We start from the raw sequence: 17,892 nt of genomic DNA on the forward strand, positions 1-17,892 counted from the left end.
TCTGTCACCTTAACCCTCCTTTAACACTGCAACTGCAGCATTCCCCATTCTTCTCATCATCGCAGCTGCAAACTACCTTCACCACTGCGCCAGCTCTACCCTCTTTCTTACCAATTCTTTACATACTTTCCCCCACTCTCACTCTATGACCTCCCTGCTGTTGCCATGGGATTCATTTACTAAAATTAGAAAGGGCAAAATCTGTCACAATTCTGCAGAGAAATCAGCTTCCAGGTTTTATTGCTGAAGCTTAATTAAACAAGCTGAGGTTAGAAGCGGATTGGTTTCTCTGCAAAATTGTAACTAATTTTGCCCTCTATAGCTTTAGTAAATAAACCCCATGCCTCTAAATCTCCCTGCTTTCCACCTGCTCTCATAATTGCACCTGAACTCCACCCCCAAATCTCAAACCACTACAACCTTGCTCATTCGGGAACAAGCACACTATTGCTGGTTAAAATAAAAAAGATGGACAGTTAAATCATGTGAGCAAGCCTACAACCATTAGTGTTAGCTTCAACATGCCTCTGAAAAATACATATTTCAGGTTATAGGGTCAACTAAAAGCACGTCACTTAGCTTATTCAATATTTCTCTGAAGCTCCAACTGTGGGATTCTTTTCTTTTTTAGACCCTGATTTCCCCTTCTGCAATTATTAATTATGTCTGAACATGGTATTTAAGCCTTCCTAATCATTTCCTCATAAACAAAATGGAAATCTGTTGGCCTACCTGTTTGATCTTGATTGGATTTAAACTAAAGAATGGAAGTATAGTGGAAGGGTTCCAACAAAAAGCAGAACCACTAAAAGTTACACAAGCCCCTAATGGGTATAGGATAGTTTTTTGTTTTCTGATAATTATACTTATTGTATTGTATTTTTGATTTTCTCAGTGGCACCATTGTACACCAGGTTTCATGCATATGTATATAGTATAACCAGATTTATATTACCTAGCTTTCCACATGCCTTGCAAAGGCTGTCTCAGCTCCTTCATTTCTCACATGCAGAATACAATGTTGTTTGTGAATTATTTCCAAAATACATTCCACATATCACACAAGAGGCCACCAGATTTCTTCGTGCTTTGACCACTGCAACATGTTGCTGTTTATTCTTTCACCACAAAGACACTACCTTCTACAATTTAATATGAATGCTGCTATACTTGTATCTCCTTGTTAATTCATACCTTTCTCTGCTGGTCATCACTGGCTTCCAGTCAACTTGTTATGTCTTTAAAACTCTTCACACCTACATTTCTGACCTCTCAACAAATATTTATCATATCTCCAGCTACAGCTATGAGCTTGCTTTAACCATTTACAGTCCCTGCTGTTTATAATGGCATATATAAAGTATAACTAAAACCCACATTTTTTTTCATTTTTGACAGAATTGGAAATTATTAAATGCATCCGTTTTTTGTTTTTTTTCCGATAATGTTCCAATCATGAGATTTGCCTTCACTTCCTGTTCTGTAGGCACAACAGGAAGTAAGAGAAAATCACTCTAAAGGGAGATAGATCCCCACTGTTCAGATAAAGTGGAACTTCACTCACTACAGGAAGTTCTGCTCTTCCACCTCCTCCCTCCTTCTCTGCCATTAATAGTAGCTGTTTTTTTTCTGGGAGCAGGTAACCGGTTTTAACAGGTACTCGCTCCAAATTTCCCTTGGAATGCCTAGCCCCCCCCCCCCCCCCCTCCACCTGCAACCTCCTGGCTGCAGGAGCATTCAAAATGTGCAGCGTAGCTTGCACGTGCATAGCTCCCAACTGTCTCTGATTTGGAGGGATTGTCCTTGATTTGGAGCAATGTCCCTCTGTTCCTCATTCCTCCTCATTTGTCCCTCATTTTGGTCTGATCTATATAGTTGTATATAAAATGCACTTTTTATCTTTCAAAAAGTATTTTCCAGTGCTAAACCTTTCATCCAAATTCTAAATTGCTGCATTTGTAAATTTTAAAAGCCAATATAAAGGAATAGTAATGGTAAAAAAAAGCCCTTGTAGATTTAATTAACCTTTTTTTTTTATTCTCCTTTAAGGGGGCATGGCAGGGGGTGTGTCCTATGCCTACATACATTTTCTAGTAGGTGTCCCTCATTCCCATCTCAAAATGTTGGGAGGTATGCACATGCACAGTGGAGAGCCGACTGTGAAGCCACAGTTACTGCCAGCTAGCCACAGCCAACATGGTAGCGCCAGGGGTCCAAATACCAGCGAAAAAACAGCCTTAATGAGGACAGCACTGGATCCTTGGGCTGGTAAGTGTCTTTTTTCAAAGTCAGCAGCTACAGTATTTGTAGCTGCTGACTTTTTTCTTAACTGAAGTGCTTTAAAAAGTTATAATAAAGTCTTGTTTTTAAAAAAAACATAAAAAAACAAGACAAACATGTTATACTAACATGCTCTGTGCAGTGGTTTTGCACACAGCAGCCCAGATCCTCATCTTCTTGGGTCCCCCACCGGTGCTCCAGACCCCTCCCTTTCTGTGAAGTGCCCCCAGAGCAAGCAGCTTGCTCTGGGGGCACCCAAGCAGGCTCGCTTCCGAGCTGCAGCTCTGCGTGTCTATTCACACACAGAGCCATGACTCGGCCCAACCCCCCCCCCCCCATGGCTCCCGCTGCTGCCTCAGCCGAGGTTCCCGTGCACATTCCTGGATTGAGATGGGGCTCAGATAAGTATTGGGGGAGGGAGCTGAGGGAGCTACTGCACACAGAAGGTTTTTTACCTTCATGCAAAGAAGAACCTTGAGCCTTTAAGAAGTACTTTAAAGATATAATCTGATTGGTTGTATACACAGGTGATGCAGAGTCTGGCTGTTTTAGTCTAAGGCAGGCCATAGATGGTGCAAATGTATTTCCTGCAACTGCAAGTGAACCCGGCAGGCTGGTTGTACCCAAGTTGATTGATCGATTGATTTATCAACATTAACTTGGTACATTCAGCCTGCCCACACACAGTTTAAATCTCGGCCGATTCCTGCTGCCATGGCAGGCCTTAGTAAAGTTTTCTTACGTAACAGCTCAATGACACATCAAAAGCAATATTGAGAGTCCATTGTAGTTATCACATAATGACCTCAGTCACATTGCTGCTTCATTTGCTAATTTTTTTATCTATCGTTGTTCACTTTAATGTGTCTTGTTATCTCCTCCCCGTCTGCTACAAAATCCTGCCAACAGTTTGAACTGTGCAACTCAGCAGCTGTAGCGTTATTTATTTCAGTTTTCAGTCTTCATCATAGTTAAGTCTAGTTTTTATTTGTTTGTGCTAATTTTATGGCTTTTACATTGCTCCTTAATTTTGTTTGGCACTTTTATGGGCTGGCAAACATCAGGGCTGAAGCTTTATTGCACTGTGGATGTAATAGAACTCAGGAGTAAATCAATTTGCTAGCGTATCTCCAATCATATCATTGTGGGGTATTTGGTACAGCGTTAGATTTTCAGAGATTGCTAACTGACTGAGAGACAGATAAGTGGAATAGAGAGTGTACAAGTTTTTTTTTTTTTTTAAATATCACATTTAGTTAACTGCCACTTTTTAGAAGCATTTTCTAAGAAAACACATGCAATTATCGCTTCCAACGTTATGGCAAGTTGCCTTTCTACTTGCTGAAAAACAACCTATATGAATGACATTGTAATATGCCAGAAAGGGCTTCCTTGCTGACATCAATAATGTTCTTTCCTGTAAAAAGAACTGCTTTAATTTTTCAGCCGTGACCGTTTAGTTACAATCGTCTTCTTTATCTCACGAAGGACAACGCTACCCTTATCCCCCTCCTGAGTCTGTTTTCTTCAGTGCCTGAATGGAAACCATTTTTTCAGTTACAGGCCTCTTTGGAATTGGAGTATTTATTACACATGTCAATGAAAAAAAAAACAAGGGTGAAAATAATAGAGTAATAGGAGGTATTTAATTATAATACTCAGACCCATTGCTCCAGTTTGGAGTACTTTGCTTTGGTCTCGATAGCAGGGGATAAAATAAACAATGAAATTATTCAATCTCTGATATAAATGCTATAGGCTTTCATTATCTGATCTTTGATCACAATTTTACCAAGTCATGCATCTCAATAAAAAATTGTGCAAGAGTTAAAGTGTAAACCCATAATAATAGACCTCTCATATTTGTTCCTATTTATCTTTATCTGGTCATAAATTGACATGTCCTGTGTGCTGTTCTCAATTCCTATGTCATCTCAAGTAGCCCAATTAAGTCACCCAGTTCTTATTCTGGACTAAGGAACAATTATCTTTTATGTTGTAATGAGTAAGATAGGGGGACATTTGTGTTGTTAAGCAAAAGACAAATGTGCAGAGCTGACACCACTTAGTCCACAAAAAGGCTGTGTTTTCAGTCCACAGCAGGAGTTAGAAGCTGAGAATATATCTGGCAGACCAACATGTATTTTTCTGTACTTGCACTGCCTTTAAGCCCTTGTACACACGGCCGGACATTCTGACAGCCAAATCCGTTGGATTTTGTCCGAAACTGTTGCATACACACGGTCGGACAAAGTTGCCGGAAAATCCTATTGTACATAACGTGATGACGTTATTTCGTTACGACGGGACTACGTTCAGGCTAGTAGCCAATAGCTTTGGTCTAGGAATTTGATCTGAGCATGCGTTGCACTTTGCCCGTCGGAGTAGGCTACACATGATCGGAGTATGTCCGATCAGAGCATTTTGTCAGAAAATTTTACGGACAAGTTGTAAAACTTGGTCCGTCGGATACTCCGACGGAAACAGTACGATGGAGACCACACACAGTCGGATTATCCGACAAAATGGTCCGATAGGACACATTCCGTCGGAATCTCCGACCGTGTGTACAAGGGCTAAAAGGGTAAAACCAAAGCAAATCTGCATGTATTGTAGATGTGCTGCATATGTTTTTTTTTTTTATTATTGCCATGACAGAATAAAAGTCAAGAAAGCATACAAGCTGGTGTCCAGTGAAAGACATGGATAATATGTTATTTATATTGTTGGATGTTTTTACACTCTTGGCAGTTACGTTCCAGCTGTCTGACATCTTTTTGGAAATTATAAAAAGTCCTTTTACACTACGTTTTGTACTTACATTTTTTTTCAATAAAAATCTATTGAATGTAAAAGAAGACATGGACACCATTGACATTGTTCAATAAAGAACTTTTTTTTTTCTTGAATTCTAATTTTCAAGTGCAGCGGCAAATCAGAATTTATTTGATTATTTTCTTTGGGTTAGTGTACCTAAAAATTATGACTCAGCCACCTCCATTGATTTTATTTCAATGGTAATTCTCTGTAATCGCACCATAACAGCACCTATAGCATTTATGGCGTGTTAGCGAAGTGTTTATAAAGTGTTAGCGGGGGCAGTGTTCATTTTGGCAGCAAATTTCAATCCCGTTTTAGTCTTATGTCACGTACACATGACAGGACTTTCCAGCAGACTAGGTCCGACGGACTTCCCGACGGACTTCCGGCGGAGTTCCAACGGACTTTACGAACCAACGGACTTGCCCACACATGACCGGACTTTCTGGCAAACTAGGGCCGCCGGTCTTCCCGACAGACTTTCGACAAAGTTACGACGGAATTCCAAATGAACGGACTTGCCCACACACAGACTCATTTCATTTCATTTTGAACATGATGAATTACGATGGGACAAGAAAAGGAAGTCAATCTCGCCGCTTTTATCGGCGAGATTGACACCTTGCGAGCCCCGTCGCCTGGTATGGATTTTAAGGGGATTCCCCCTACACCGAAAAAATGACCCCCAAGGTCCATACCAGACCCTTATCTGAGCACACAGCGGGCTCCTCCGCTATCTTCTGCTCTTTTGCTAGTGGTGGCCCGGTGTTTTCCATAGTCTTCTTCCTTCCGGTCTTCTTACGATGTTGACACTACAATGCAATGCTCTGTGCACTGTGCGCTACGACTTATATAGGCATGGGGCGGGGTCACCGGTGATGTCACCCAGAGACCCCACCCCTTATAACATCACAGTCCCAGGGCATGCTGGGACAGAGAGATCAGAGACAGAGTTACCCGCTGTTGACTCACTGACAGTCTCATTCACTTTAATAGGATGACTGGTGATGTGGCAGTAACACAACAGGGTGAGGGATGTGGTGGCAAAAAGCGGATGCCCGTTTATAGGCACTGCCATGATGAATTTGAGATGATAGGTGCTTTTTAAACGTAAAGACTTATTCTTGCTGTAGTTAGAATTTTTAATATTTGCAAACAAAATGAAGGTTTCCTATTCCCCCATGTTTAAATACACTGTACAGAAAAAATTTTGAGCTGCCAGAAATCGAGTTTGCATCTAACTAATACTATTTGTGCTGACAACACAGTGTATTTTCTGCACTGAAATCCCAACCAGAATTGTTAGTCCTGTCTGCTGGACTACAAAACTCTGTTCATCCCCATCTTTGTACTTCACATACATACAATGATTTCTATCCTAGCAAAACATTGCTGCTGTCTTGACTCCCAAAAGCCTGCACAAGCACTGTGTGTTGAGAAGGGGCTCTTGGAAGATGTAATTCTGGGGTTCAAGTTGATACAATCTGAGCAGAATTTACAAGCCTGGTGATCATGACACAGGACATGTTCAAAGTGGACAGGGGCAAGTTTTACCTATACCTACTACTTAGTACATTTTATATGTCCCAATGCTTTATCGTCTTGTACTCGTACTTGTACTTCTTGATCTTCCATAGTACAAATCAATTGATAACTAAAAAAAAGTAGAGTCTAATAAATTCAAGAAAAATTTTACTCTACAACATAAATCCATAAATATTCAGTTTTCAAGCCAAATATTTTAAAAACTCTCTTATTTCTCAAAAAAGAACATTTTAGTATTATTGGGGGAAAAAACAAAATGTATTCAACACTTACAGTACTTTATTACTATCTTTCAGACTGGAGTCACCCACTCGATCTTTAACCATGGATGCCCCAAAGGGAGTCTACATCAAAGCGCAGACTGGTGAAATCGAGGTTCTTTCACGGAAGGACATTAAATTCCACAGCAATGATGGCATGGTTGGTGATCTTAATACATAAATTATTTTCTCTAGCAATTATTTATAACATCCAAATATACAGAACATAAATATTTCAACACCAAAAAAGCCATATTTTTAAAAATTCTACAAGAAACATAGGAAAAAAACTCACCATGATCCACTAAATCCTAAACACTAAGGTGGAAATCTACACGTTAAGAGAAATTTATAAAAAATAGATGTTATATATGAGATTTACACTTTTACCTGTGTATATGACACTGGGCAAAATCAAAAAAATCGATTCATTACATCCCTGCAACGTAAATAAAAATACCTGTAGTCTTGCCAGCAATGAACTCCTAATCATTATGTTATAAAGATTATGAGAGGGAAGGTTTTCTGTAGTTCAGACAGAAGAACTAGGCCGAGCTGACAACACTGCTTAAGATTTCAGTGCAGCAGAATTACAGTGATGTCAGTTCAAACAGGAAGTTAGGGGCTCACTGAATTTTCAACATGTCATCAGGCATTTATTTCTTGTCTGCTGTGGGGTACAGGATTCCAAGATATCTGGGTTATATTGCCACATACAGAAAAATATTTATACACTGACACCCAAAAACAGTGATAAGTCTGTTATAACTCCTACACTGCCAGAATGCCCTAGCTTTTTGATAATGTCTTAGCAGGATGGACCCCTTACCCTCCTGAGAAATTCTTACCCATTTATACTAGCTAAAGATGGACAGAGTAGAAGATAACCAGATAGATTATGATAAGGTGTTTCACATATTGGGAGAGGGTCTAGAGAAACCCTGGCAGATAACATGGGAGGCGGTGATGAAGGGGCTAGAGAGCAGGAGGTTTTGGAGGATCAAAGATGATGGTTTATCTTTTGAAGCAAGGTTGGTGAATTAGCTCTAGGGAAAAGTTGTGAGCTTGGGTAGGACCAGAAGATGTGGAGTCTTATGCCCATCCCCTGTCCACATCTCCAACATCCATCTGGGGCCAACAGTATTATTTTAAGAATCAGGGCAGTGGTTCTGTACTAGTGTGTGAGTATTTTATAATTGCAATCTTGCATCCTGGAGCTGATAGACGATTTAATGACGAGAAAAGATATATTTTTGGGGTTTACTCGGTTGAAAATGTTGTGGACAGATCATGTAACATGCAGTGAAAAAGGAAGGGCATTCCTCAGCCATTGGGGTGGATAAATGGGCATAAAAAAGTGAGAGAGTGTCCAAGGCGGTAATCCTCAGGAGCATAATCTTTCAAAGTTTGATAATTGTCATTGGAAGCCACAGCAGTATTTCTTACTAAATTTGTCATAACACAAGCGCCAAAGAGTAAAAGTGTAGAAAATAAGGATTTATTAATTTTTTTGCATACATCACTACTAACAATGAAAATGTTGTTGGGGTTCCTCAAATTTGGCAAAAGTCTTCTGACTACATACACACTGCCAGAAATGTGTCACAGGTGCCTTATTGAATTGTCTCAATTTGTCTACTAAGAAAGAAACACTGACATTTGAATTGGGACAATGTACACATTTCAATGATTGTCAAACTAAAATGCAACAAAATTTAAAAGCAAAGCACCCCCACAGTAAGATGGCATTTGTATTTACAATGATATTATGTGTTACATGTGGAATAGATATTGTCATGCCCCACCCTCAATCCCTGTCCAGGTGCACAGTGCTTCCTATGTATAAATTACTAGTGTAATAAAACGAACAACACCTATAAAAACATAGCATACCTTGAGCTGAAAATATCACATGCGGGTTCACGTGGCATTTTCATCACATTGCTGCTGGAAAGTAAAATAATCCATTTGGTATATTTTTGTCAGAAACCATGAATCAGGCTGAGACAGAAGTACAGTAAAATCACACTTGTTTAATAATAAGAGTAAAAAGAACAAACATAGTCAAGACATAGCCAAAGTTCAGTAACCGGAACGGATAGTCAGCCAAGCCAGAAGTCAGGGATCAATGTAGTGTAACAGCAAGCAGGATCTGGAGACAGAAGGGATGTCAGCAAAGCAAATCTTGAACAGGATCGCAGGAGAACGTTTCTGTGATGTTGACCAAGGCAAAGTCAGAGCTCCTCTGGACTGGACGGCTTAAGTAGACAGCACTGACGAGCAGGATGTCATCAACAGCTGAGTAACCGTGGCGAGAGATGGGAGCTGGAAATTAGCTGACAGCTGAGCGGCCAGCTCAGAGAAGGAAGGGCTGAGCCCAGCACTGACAATTTTAACTTGCCGCCGTTACTGTGTTTGAGGTTATTTTCTTTCCTTTCATAAATAGCGATACCCCACACACAAAAAAGGGGGTTAGAGTGGCTATAAAATCTATTATGTTTCTACATGTGGAAATGTTTACAGAAAGTACAACAGTAAAATAAAATCAAAATCTGAAATTAGTGAGATAGAGGCTTCAGTCCCTTCTACAAATAAACCTTTTTTTTAGATAAACAGCACAAGATAGAATGATTACTAATTTCCTTGGACAGCAGGGATCAGGGATTAGATAGCAGGTGCAAAATATGAGAGCAGAAACCTCTCAGAGGAGGAGAACATGAGCCGGAGAAAAGATGCACAATATGAACAATGTTCAGAAAGTTAATTGCTTAAAGCAGAACAGGGACTGATGAGTGGGCACAAATGAAGATGAAACCGGGCCAATGTGAGAGGAAAGTGGGGACTGGAGAGCAGGAACAGAAACAAAGTGTGGTTACCAGAAAACAGAGTGAAGAAATGTCATCAGCACACTAGGTTAAGTGTGCTGATGAGATTTCTTCACTCTGATTATGTATGGTTTGCAGACGGTGGTCATTACAGCACCCAACAAAACTACAGCCATTTTCAGGAATGTGTGCAGGGGGAATATTGTGTTTGGACTTGTTACCAGAAAACAAATACAGACAGAGTGTGGCACCAAGGAACAGGCACAGAAAGAGTGAAGTGTGCCAGTAAAGCCCCGGGTTCAGATGGCCTAACCCTTCATTATTATAAATATCAATTGCCAATTCTTGCACAGTAGCGTTTTTATCTACTTTCAATGGCCTGTCTAAGGGTCATTCTTTCCCCACATATACCATTTATGCTCACCTGACAGTCCTTCTTAAACCAGGGAAAGAGCTGGCATACTGCACTAGCTACAGACCCATCACTCTTCTTGTCATGTTAAAATTTTGGCCAAAATTCTTGCAAACTGCTTGCAGCACCTACTGCTAAGTATCATCCATCTTGACCAAACAGGTTTCCCCCCCCCCCCCCCCCAACTAGAGAGGCCAGAAAAAACACGGCCTGGACATTGAACCTGATTCATTATGCTAAAAAGAAGGCCAATGCATCTACTTTCAACAGATGCAAAAAGGGTCTTTGATAATGTAAACTGGCTATTTTTAGATTTGACCTTGCAACATATCGTCCTTTCCTGACATATATTATGTTGGATTTGAGCGTTGTAGCCTATACCTACAGAGGAAATTAAAATAAATGGTACCCCCTCTAAACCTTTCCCTTTTACCAATGGTACCTGTCATGCCGCGTACACACGATCGGATTATCCGGCAGACTTGGTCCGGCGGACCAGAGTCCACCAGACAATCCGCCCATGTGTGGGCTCCGGCGGACGATTTCTTCCCAAAAGTCCGGCGGACTTAGAAAGAAGTTTTGACTCAATTGTCCGCCGGTCTGTGTGCTAGTCCGCTGGACTTTTGAAATGAACAGACTTTCCCACACACGGAGAAAAGTCTGTTAATTTTGAACGTGGCTCCAGGTAGACGGGACTAGCGAAGGAAGTCAATGTCGCTGCCTCCATCGCGAGCCCAGTCACCTGGTATGAAGTTAAAGGGGAAGCCCTACGCCGAAAAAACGGCGTAGGGTCCCCCCAAAGTCCATAGCAGACCCTTATCCGAGCACGCAGCCCGGTCAGTCAGGAAAGGGGGTGGGGACGAACGAGCGCACCCCCTCCTGAGCCGCACCAGGCCACATGCCCTCAACATGGGGGGGTGCTTTGGGGAAGGGGGTGCCCTGCGGCATCCACCCCAAAGCACCTTGTCCCCATGTTGATGAGGATGGCCTCTTCCCGACAACCCTGCCCGTTGGTTGTCGGGTGTGTGGGCAGGGGGCTTATCAGAAACCGGGAGCCCCCTTTAACAAGGGGGCCCCCAGATTACAGCCCAGCGACAGACCGAGCCAACGCTAGTAAAAGAGCTGAAAGAAGAAAGCGGAGGCCGGGCAAGAAGAACCGAAGAGTGGGACAAGACCCTCGAAAAGCGGGACAAGACCCCCGAAGTCGGAAGAAGACCCACGGATGGCGGCGGCGACGAAGGAGAAAGCTGGGCTCCTCCGCTAGTAAAAGAGCTAGTCCGGCGAGAAGACCCCATCAAGACGGAAGAAGACCACCGGAGCTGTCTAATAAAGTATTTTAAAAACCTGTGTTGTGCTTTTTTATTTACACTTTTTTCCCCAGGTGAATGGGTAGGGGTACATTGTACACCATACTCATTCACATAGGGTGGGGGGTCAGAATCTGGAGGCCCCTTTATTAAAGGGGCTCCCGGATTCTGATAAGCCCACCGCTCGCAGACCCCAACAACCAATGGCCAGGGTTGTCGGGAAGAGGCTCTTGTCCTCATCAACATGGGGACAAGGTGCTTTGGGGTGGGGAAGCCGCAGGGCCCCCCATCCCCAAAGCACCCCCCTATGTTGAGGGCACGCGGCCTGGTACGGCTCAGGAGGGGGAGGCACTCGCTTGTCCCCACCCCCTTTCCTGACTGGCCGGGCTGCGTGCTCGGATAAGGCTCTGCTATGGACTTTGGGGGGACCCCCCACACTGTTTTTTCGGGCTTCCCCTTTAAATTCATACCAGGTGATGGGGCTCGCGAGGTGTCAATCTCACCGATGGAGGTGGGGACATTGACTTCCTTCGCTAGTCCCTTCTACCTGGAGCCACGTTCAAAATGAACAGACTTTTCTCCGTGTGTGGGCAAGTCTGTTCATTTCAAAAGTCCGGCGGACCTCCGCTGCAAAGACCGGTGAATTGTCCGCCAGACTAAGTCTGCCGGATAGTCCGATCGTGTGTATGTGGCATCAGGGATGTCCCTTGCCACCCCTGCTTTTATATTGATGCTAGAACCATTTTTGCACCATTTTAGATCTCAAGGTATTCACAGACTGACAGTGGGCCAACAACTCATTATTCCTTGTCACTCAGGATACAGAGCAAGAAAGAGTGCACACCAGCCCTAGTGCATTAACGTTTATTAAATCCAATAAATAAGTAAAAAGCCAAGTGTCACACTCACATGTTACCGATATTGTTATAGCATTGAAAACAAGAGCCTCCACGGCTGCCTCATCTCCCGATCCTCCTACTCCCTATAATGGCTTTCAGCGGGGATATCCAGGCATTCAATTTGCCTGCTAGTTGTAAATACACTGCCCTCTCTCAGCGTCTCACACGCACGGACCAGCCGGCTGTGGATGACATCACTCGCGGCCAGGGGGAGGATCACTCGGCATGCGTCCTATCTCCTCGGATGTGTATCAGAATGTTTCCGTTACGACTAGTTATTTCGGAGGCGTGGCCTCCTTCTTCAGGTAACGCCCTAAGATCTGATTGTGATTTAACTATGCAAATCCCCTCCCAACCCTCCTCGCTAGCACCAATTACATGGAGCTTCTGATCAGGGGGAGGGAACGTGCCCAGAAACACATCTATCAAACAGGAAGAGCGATATGGAAACAACAACAAACTCTTATTTGCAAGTGATCATAGATGTACTTTACAGTAATGATTGTTGATATAAAAGACTTTGCATATTTATATATATATATATATATATATATATATATATATATATATATATGCCATGCTAAAATGAATTAAAATCAAAGCACATTACAAGACATTCTCAAAAACATACATATATATGAAATGATGGTACGAGAATAGCAGATATATAGCGAATATAGCTACAATATAAAAGGTAAATTATCTATATATAGCATACCCTTAATAATATACCTTTTTTAAAAGAAATACCTTTTTAAGAAACCGATCAATTACTAAATATATAAAATAAAAATTAAAAAAATTTTATAAAAAAAAAAAAGATTATTATATATATGAATGCTTGCATACACATTACCCTTACAAATATGTAATATATATTATATTATATTTGATAGGCTGTCCACCCATGTGATCATATTAGGGCACCAATTTCCAGTTCTTCATTTAGCCCTTCTGGCGCCATACTGTTTAGCGTAAAAATCCCAAAAGATTCTCGTTTGCACAGTCAAAACGTTCGCCTTCTGGTATGGACATTGATATAGCCTCTATACCAAACAATTCGAGCCCCTTAGTGCTATGTTTAAAATGACGTGGTACACTATGTTTCTCAATTTTCTTTTCTATAAATCTCCTGTGTTCACCAAAGCGGGTCCTCATTTCACATTCTGTCATACCTACATAGAGGAACCCACATGGGCACCTCAACCCATATATCACAAACTGCGTACTACAACATATGAATTGCTTAGTCTGGAACTTACGACCGTCCTTACAACTAAATGTTGTTAGTCCATGTGTAATAAATCTACATGCCTTACATTTTTTACTCTTACATCTAAAGCTACCTATGATATTAAATAGTTGAGGTATGGTACACATTTTTTGGTGATGGCTTTTTGTATTTCTTATACGACTGGGAGCAATAATGCTCTTAACGCTTTTAGCTCGTCTAAAAACAACCTGGGTTTTTTTGGGGGGGATTTTTCCCAGTGTTTTGTCCTGCCCCAAGATAGGCCAATGCTTTTGTACTGCTCTTTTAATGGCCCAATGTTGGTCATTAAAAAGGGTAATAAAAGGGATATCTCGCTAGTCTTTTACCCATGTATTGTCCTTCTTGTTCCTATCAGGGATTCCATTCATATAACGATCCCTTGCTTCTTTTATATGGCTTTCCTCATATCCCTTTTCCAAAAAATTTTGGGATAATATGGCCGCCTGAGCTTCATAATCCTTAATACTACTACAGTTTCTGCGCAGTCTACAGAATTGGCTATGGGGTATATTCTCTTTCCATCTGGGATGGTGGCAACTCTTATGATGTAAATAAGAGTTGCCTGCAGTCTCTTTAAAATGTGTTTTGGACGTGATGTTATCTAACCTTCCCTATAGAGGGAGCCCCATGGCCTGATCCTGCAACACAACAGGCAAAACATCATCATTGAAAGCTTTTCTCTCATTGATGAAAAAATTGGGAATTCCAGCCTGCCCATGACCCAGATCAACGGACACCCTAACTTCTCTCCAAGTTAAAATGATAAAATATACAATACTTGGATTCAGCAGAATCAGTTCCACACCACACATTTCATCCTTCAATCATGCTGGCGCATCCCAGATCCTTCCCAACTGGATTCGGCCGGACTAGTGCTGGACTTCTGGCTCCGTACTCAACTCTCTCATTTTATAAACTCATTGTAATACTAGGGCTTTCCAGAGACCTTATATTTGAAGATCTTTGCTCTTTGGAAGGACCAGTAATGGGTACGTTGTTTACCTCACATCAGTTATACCTTTTGAAACTTGAACTGCCACCAGAATCCTTTCTACTCACATGGGAAAAGGATCTACAAGGGTATTCACTGAACAGTAAAAAGAACACATGAATTTCACTTCGCACAAGGCATCCATCTGCAAAAAATTTTAAGAACTCAGTCATAAAATCATTACCAGTTGGTACAGGACCCCTTCATACTGGCTGGCATAAATCTAAAAACTGATGAAGGTGCTGGAGATGTAAAGCTCCTCATCGGGACCTTATGCACATCTTCTCAAACTGCCCTATAATCCAAAAATTCTGGTCCTAGATCCTACCTGTAACTTTCCATCTTACAGACACACACTTTGCAAATAATCTGACAGCCGGTTTAATCCACCCATGCCTATTCCCAAAAGTAGATATAGTGAATGTAAAAAGTATACACACCCCTGTTAAAATGTCAGGTTTCTTTAATGTAAAAAAAATTAGCCAAAGATAAATCATTTCAAAACCTTTAAAGCAATCGCAATAAACGCAATATAAACTGTACAACTCTGTTGTACAACAAACTGGAATCTTTTAGGTGGAAGGAAGTCAAAATAAAAAACTAAAATATTATGGTTGCATAAGTGTGCACACCCTCTCATAACTTAGTCCCAGAGAATGACACCTGTTGAGATAGCAGAGTCTGATGGCAGACAAAGGAGGAGAATCTTAGGGGTTTGAAAAGAGGGGCAACACAGAGAACACCAGTAAATGAACACCATTTTAGGATAAAATATAGAGAAGTTCCAGATCCCCAGGTGGTTTGCAGCGAAAGGGTGAAAAGGAAACTACAGTGGACCTATAGGTTTTGGGAGCAGACAGGGGCAGAACAACTGGCCTCTAAGACATCAGTAAGCTCTTGTACACACGGTCGGACATTCCGATGGACAATGTTTGATAGGAACGTGCTGTCGGATAATCCGACAGTGTGTGGGCTCCATCGGACTGTTTCCGTCTGAATATCCGACGGACCAAGTTTTCCAGCTGGGCTATAAAATTTTCCGACAACGATCTGATCGGACTTTGTCCGATCATGTGTAGAGGATTCCGATCGGACAAAGTGCCATGCATGCTCAGATCAGATTCCTAGACCAAAGCTATTGGCTACTAGCCTGAACGTAGTCCCGTCCTAACGAAATAACATCATCACGTTAAGTACGATCGGATTTTCAACTTGCAACAGTTTCGGACAAAATCCGTCGGACAAAATTCAACGGATTTGGTTGTCGGAATGTCCGACCGTGTGTACAAGGGCTTACAGGAGGAAAATCAGTAGGTTAGTAACTGTAAAATCGAGATTTTAATAATAAATATTGAAAATAAAGATCCTACTCATCCTTTTTTGGTTTCAAAAATCCTCATTTTAGGAGCTGCCAGATCACACATTCCTCCCATGACCCTTTCTGGTATGACAAGATTTATTTCATGCTACAAATTTAATTATTTTTGTAGTCTTATAAATAATGGAAAGAAACAAAAACCTAAATACAAAATGAAACCAACCTTTGTCGATCATAATAACAAACATTTTAATGAGGTAGTATACACTAGGTAAGAGCTGCTTAGCTTCTTCCGGGAGTGAGACTTTTAATGTAGGGGATATACAGACACGTAGGCAATGACCTTGTTTTCTGCCAACCAGCCAGATAGTCTGCTCCTTGAATGACATTGCAGATATCTGAGAATGAGCAAACTGGGCATATGCCTTCCGTGGATTTCAGTTTGTTGATTTGTGGCATGTCCATGTATGTTTTAATACCAACTTTGTGGCTGTCACCAATAAACATTGGAATCAGCAGGCATAGCAGCCCTCTTAGGGTGCTTCCTTGAAGATGACAACCACCACCCCAGCCAACCGCCATTTATGTACAAGCTTAACTAGCATATAAACGAATGGAGAAGGAGAGGTTATTAACTAGCCCTATTGTATCTGCCTTTAAAGCGGTTATACAGTGTTTTTTTTTACTTTTACCTACAGGTAAGCCTATAATAAGACTTACCTGTAGGTAAAAAAAATATCTCCTAAACCTGTATGGTTTAGGAGATATTCCCCTCGCAATGAGCCGCATGCACACAGGGGATTTTCAGCTGAAAGCCAAGCAGACGCCAGACCACTCTCCGGCCACTCACAGCGCTGGAGCCGCAATACCCGGAAGACACGCCAAGGGAATATGTCAGCTCCCTTGGTGTGGATCGTCAGAGATGTCGGGGCCTCGTTCTAAGGTAAGTATTTCATAATGAGCTAGTATGCGGTGCATACTAGCTCATTATGCCTTTTCCCTTGCAGGTCTGAGAAAAAAATTTCAGCGGGTTTACTCCTGCTTTAAGCTCTACTACCAAGAACGATATACTTCTAGGGCAGACTATACGTTAGCCGAGTTAACTATTTATCTGGCTACTATTAATCTCCCGGCCCTTTCAATAGAAGAGAGGGAGACCCTTAACACCCCATCTACTCTATTGGAATTGGAGAGTGCGGTGGCTAGTTTTTCAAATTCTAAAGCTCCAGGGGCCGATGGTCTCCCTATAGAATCTATAAAAAATATAAGGAGTTTCTTCCTGCCCTTCTTGATACATTAAATTAGGCTTTCCATTTAGGTCAGCTTCCAGACAGTATGGGGCAATCTGTTATAATAGTTATATCTAAAAAAGATTTAAAAAATGTATGCACCCTGAATCCTATAGACCAATTTCAGATGTTAAAATTCTTGCCAAAGTACTCGCTACCAGTTTAAACAAGATTATTAAACATATTATTCACTCAGATCAGGTAGGATTTATGCCCAATATGTCAACAGCAGTTAATATTAGACCTGCATATTTAAATATGCAGGTTCCGGGCATGGATCATCAAAATCATGCTTTTTTGGCACTGGATGCCATAAAGGTCTTTAATAGTGTTGAATGGCCTTATCTATGGGCCATTCTGGAAAAATTTGAGCTTGGTTCTAATTTCTGCCAATGGGTATGGTTGTTGTATGCAGCTCCTATGGCATCAATTAGAGTTAATGGCCTCCAATCTTCTAGTTTTAGACTTTGCCGGGGCACTGGGCAGGAGTACCCATTGTCCCCCCTGCGCTTTGTCCTAGTTATAGAGCCCTTGGCTTGTCTTATGCAGGCTTTATGTGATCTTACTGGTTTGATTAGGGGAGACATGGAGGAAAAGGTATCATTATATGCAGATGATCTTCTTTTATTTTTGACCAATATCTGCTCATCTTTACTGGCAATAATGAAATATC

General features: G+C 41.5%; 1 protein-coding gene across 5 annotated transcripts in view; it reads left to right on the top strand.

Moving 5' to 3' along the window:
• Positions 1-17,892, top strand: part of SGCG (sarcoglycan gamma) — a 606,007-nt gene that overhangs the window by 583,223 nt on the left and 4,892 nt on the right. For all 5 annotated transcript variants that reach the window (XM_077484022.1, XM_077484023.1, XM_077484024.1 and 2 more), the window contains exon 7: positions 6,942-7,065. In XM_077484022.1, coding sequence (XP_077340148.1) covers positions 6,942-7,065 — 124 coding nt within the window. The remainder of the gene's footprint in view (positions 1-6,941; positions 7,066-17,892) is intronic.

This window comes from Lithobates pipiens, unplaced genomic scaffold (genome assembly GCF_037356315.1).
Source record: "Lithobates pipiens isolate NorthernLeopardFrog02 unplaced genomic scaffold, aLitPip1_a1.2 Scaffold_16, whole genome shotgun sequence".
Lineage (NCBI taxonomy): Eukaryota > Metazoa > Chordata > Amphibia > Anura > Ranidae > Lithobates > Lithobates pipiens.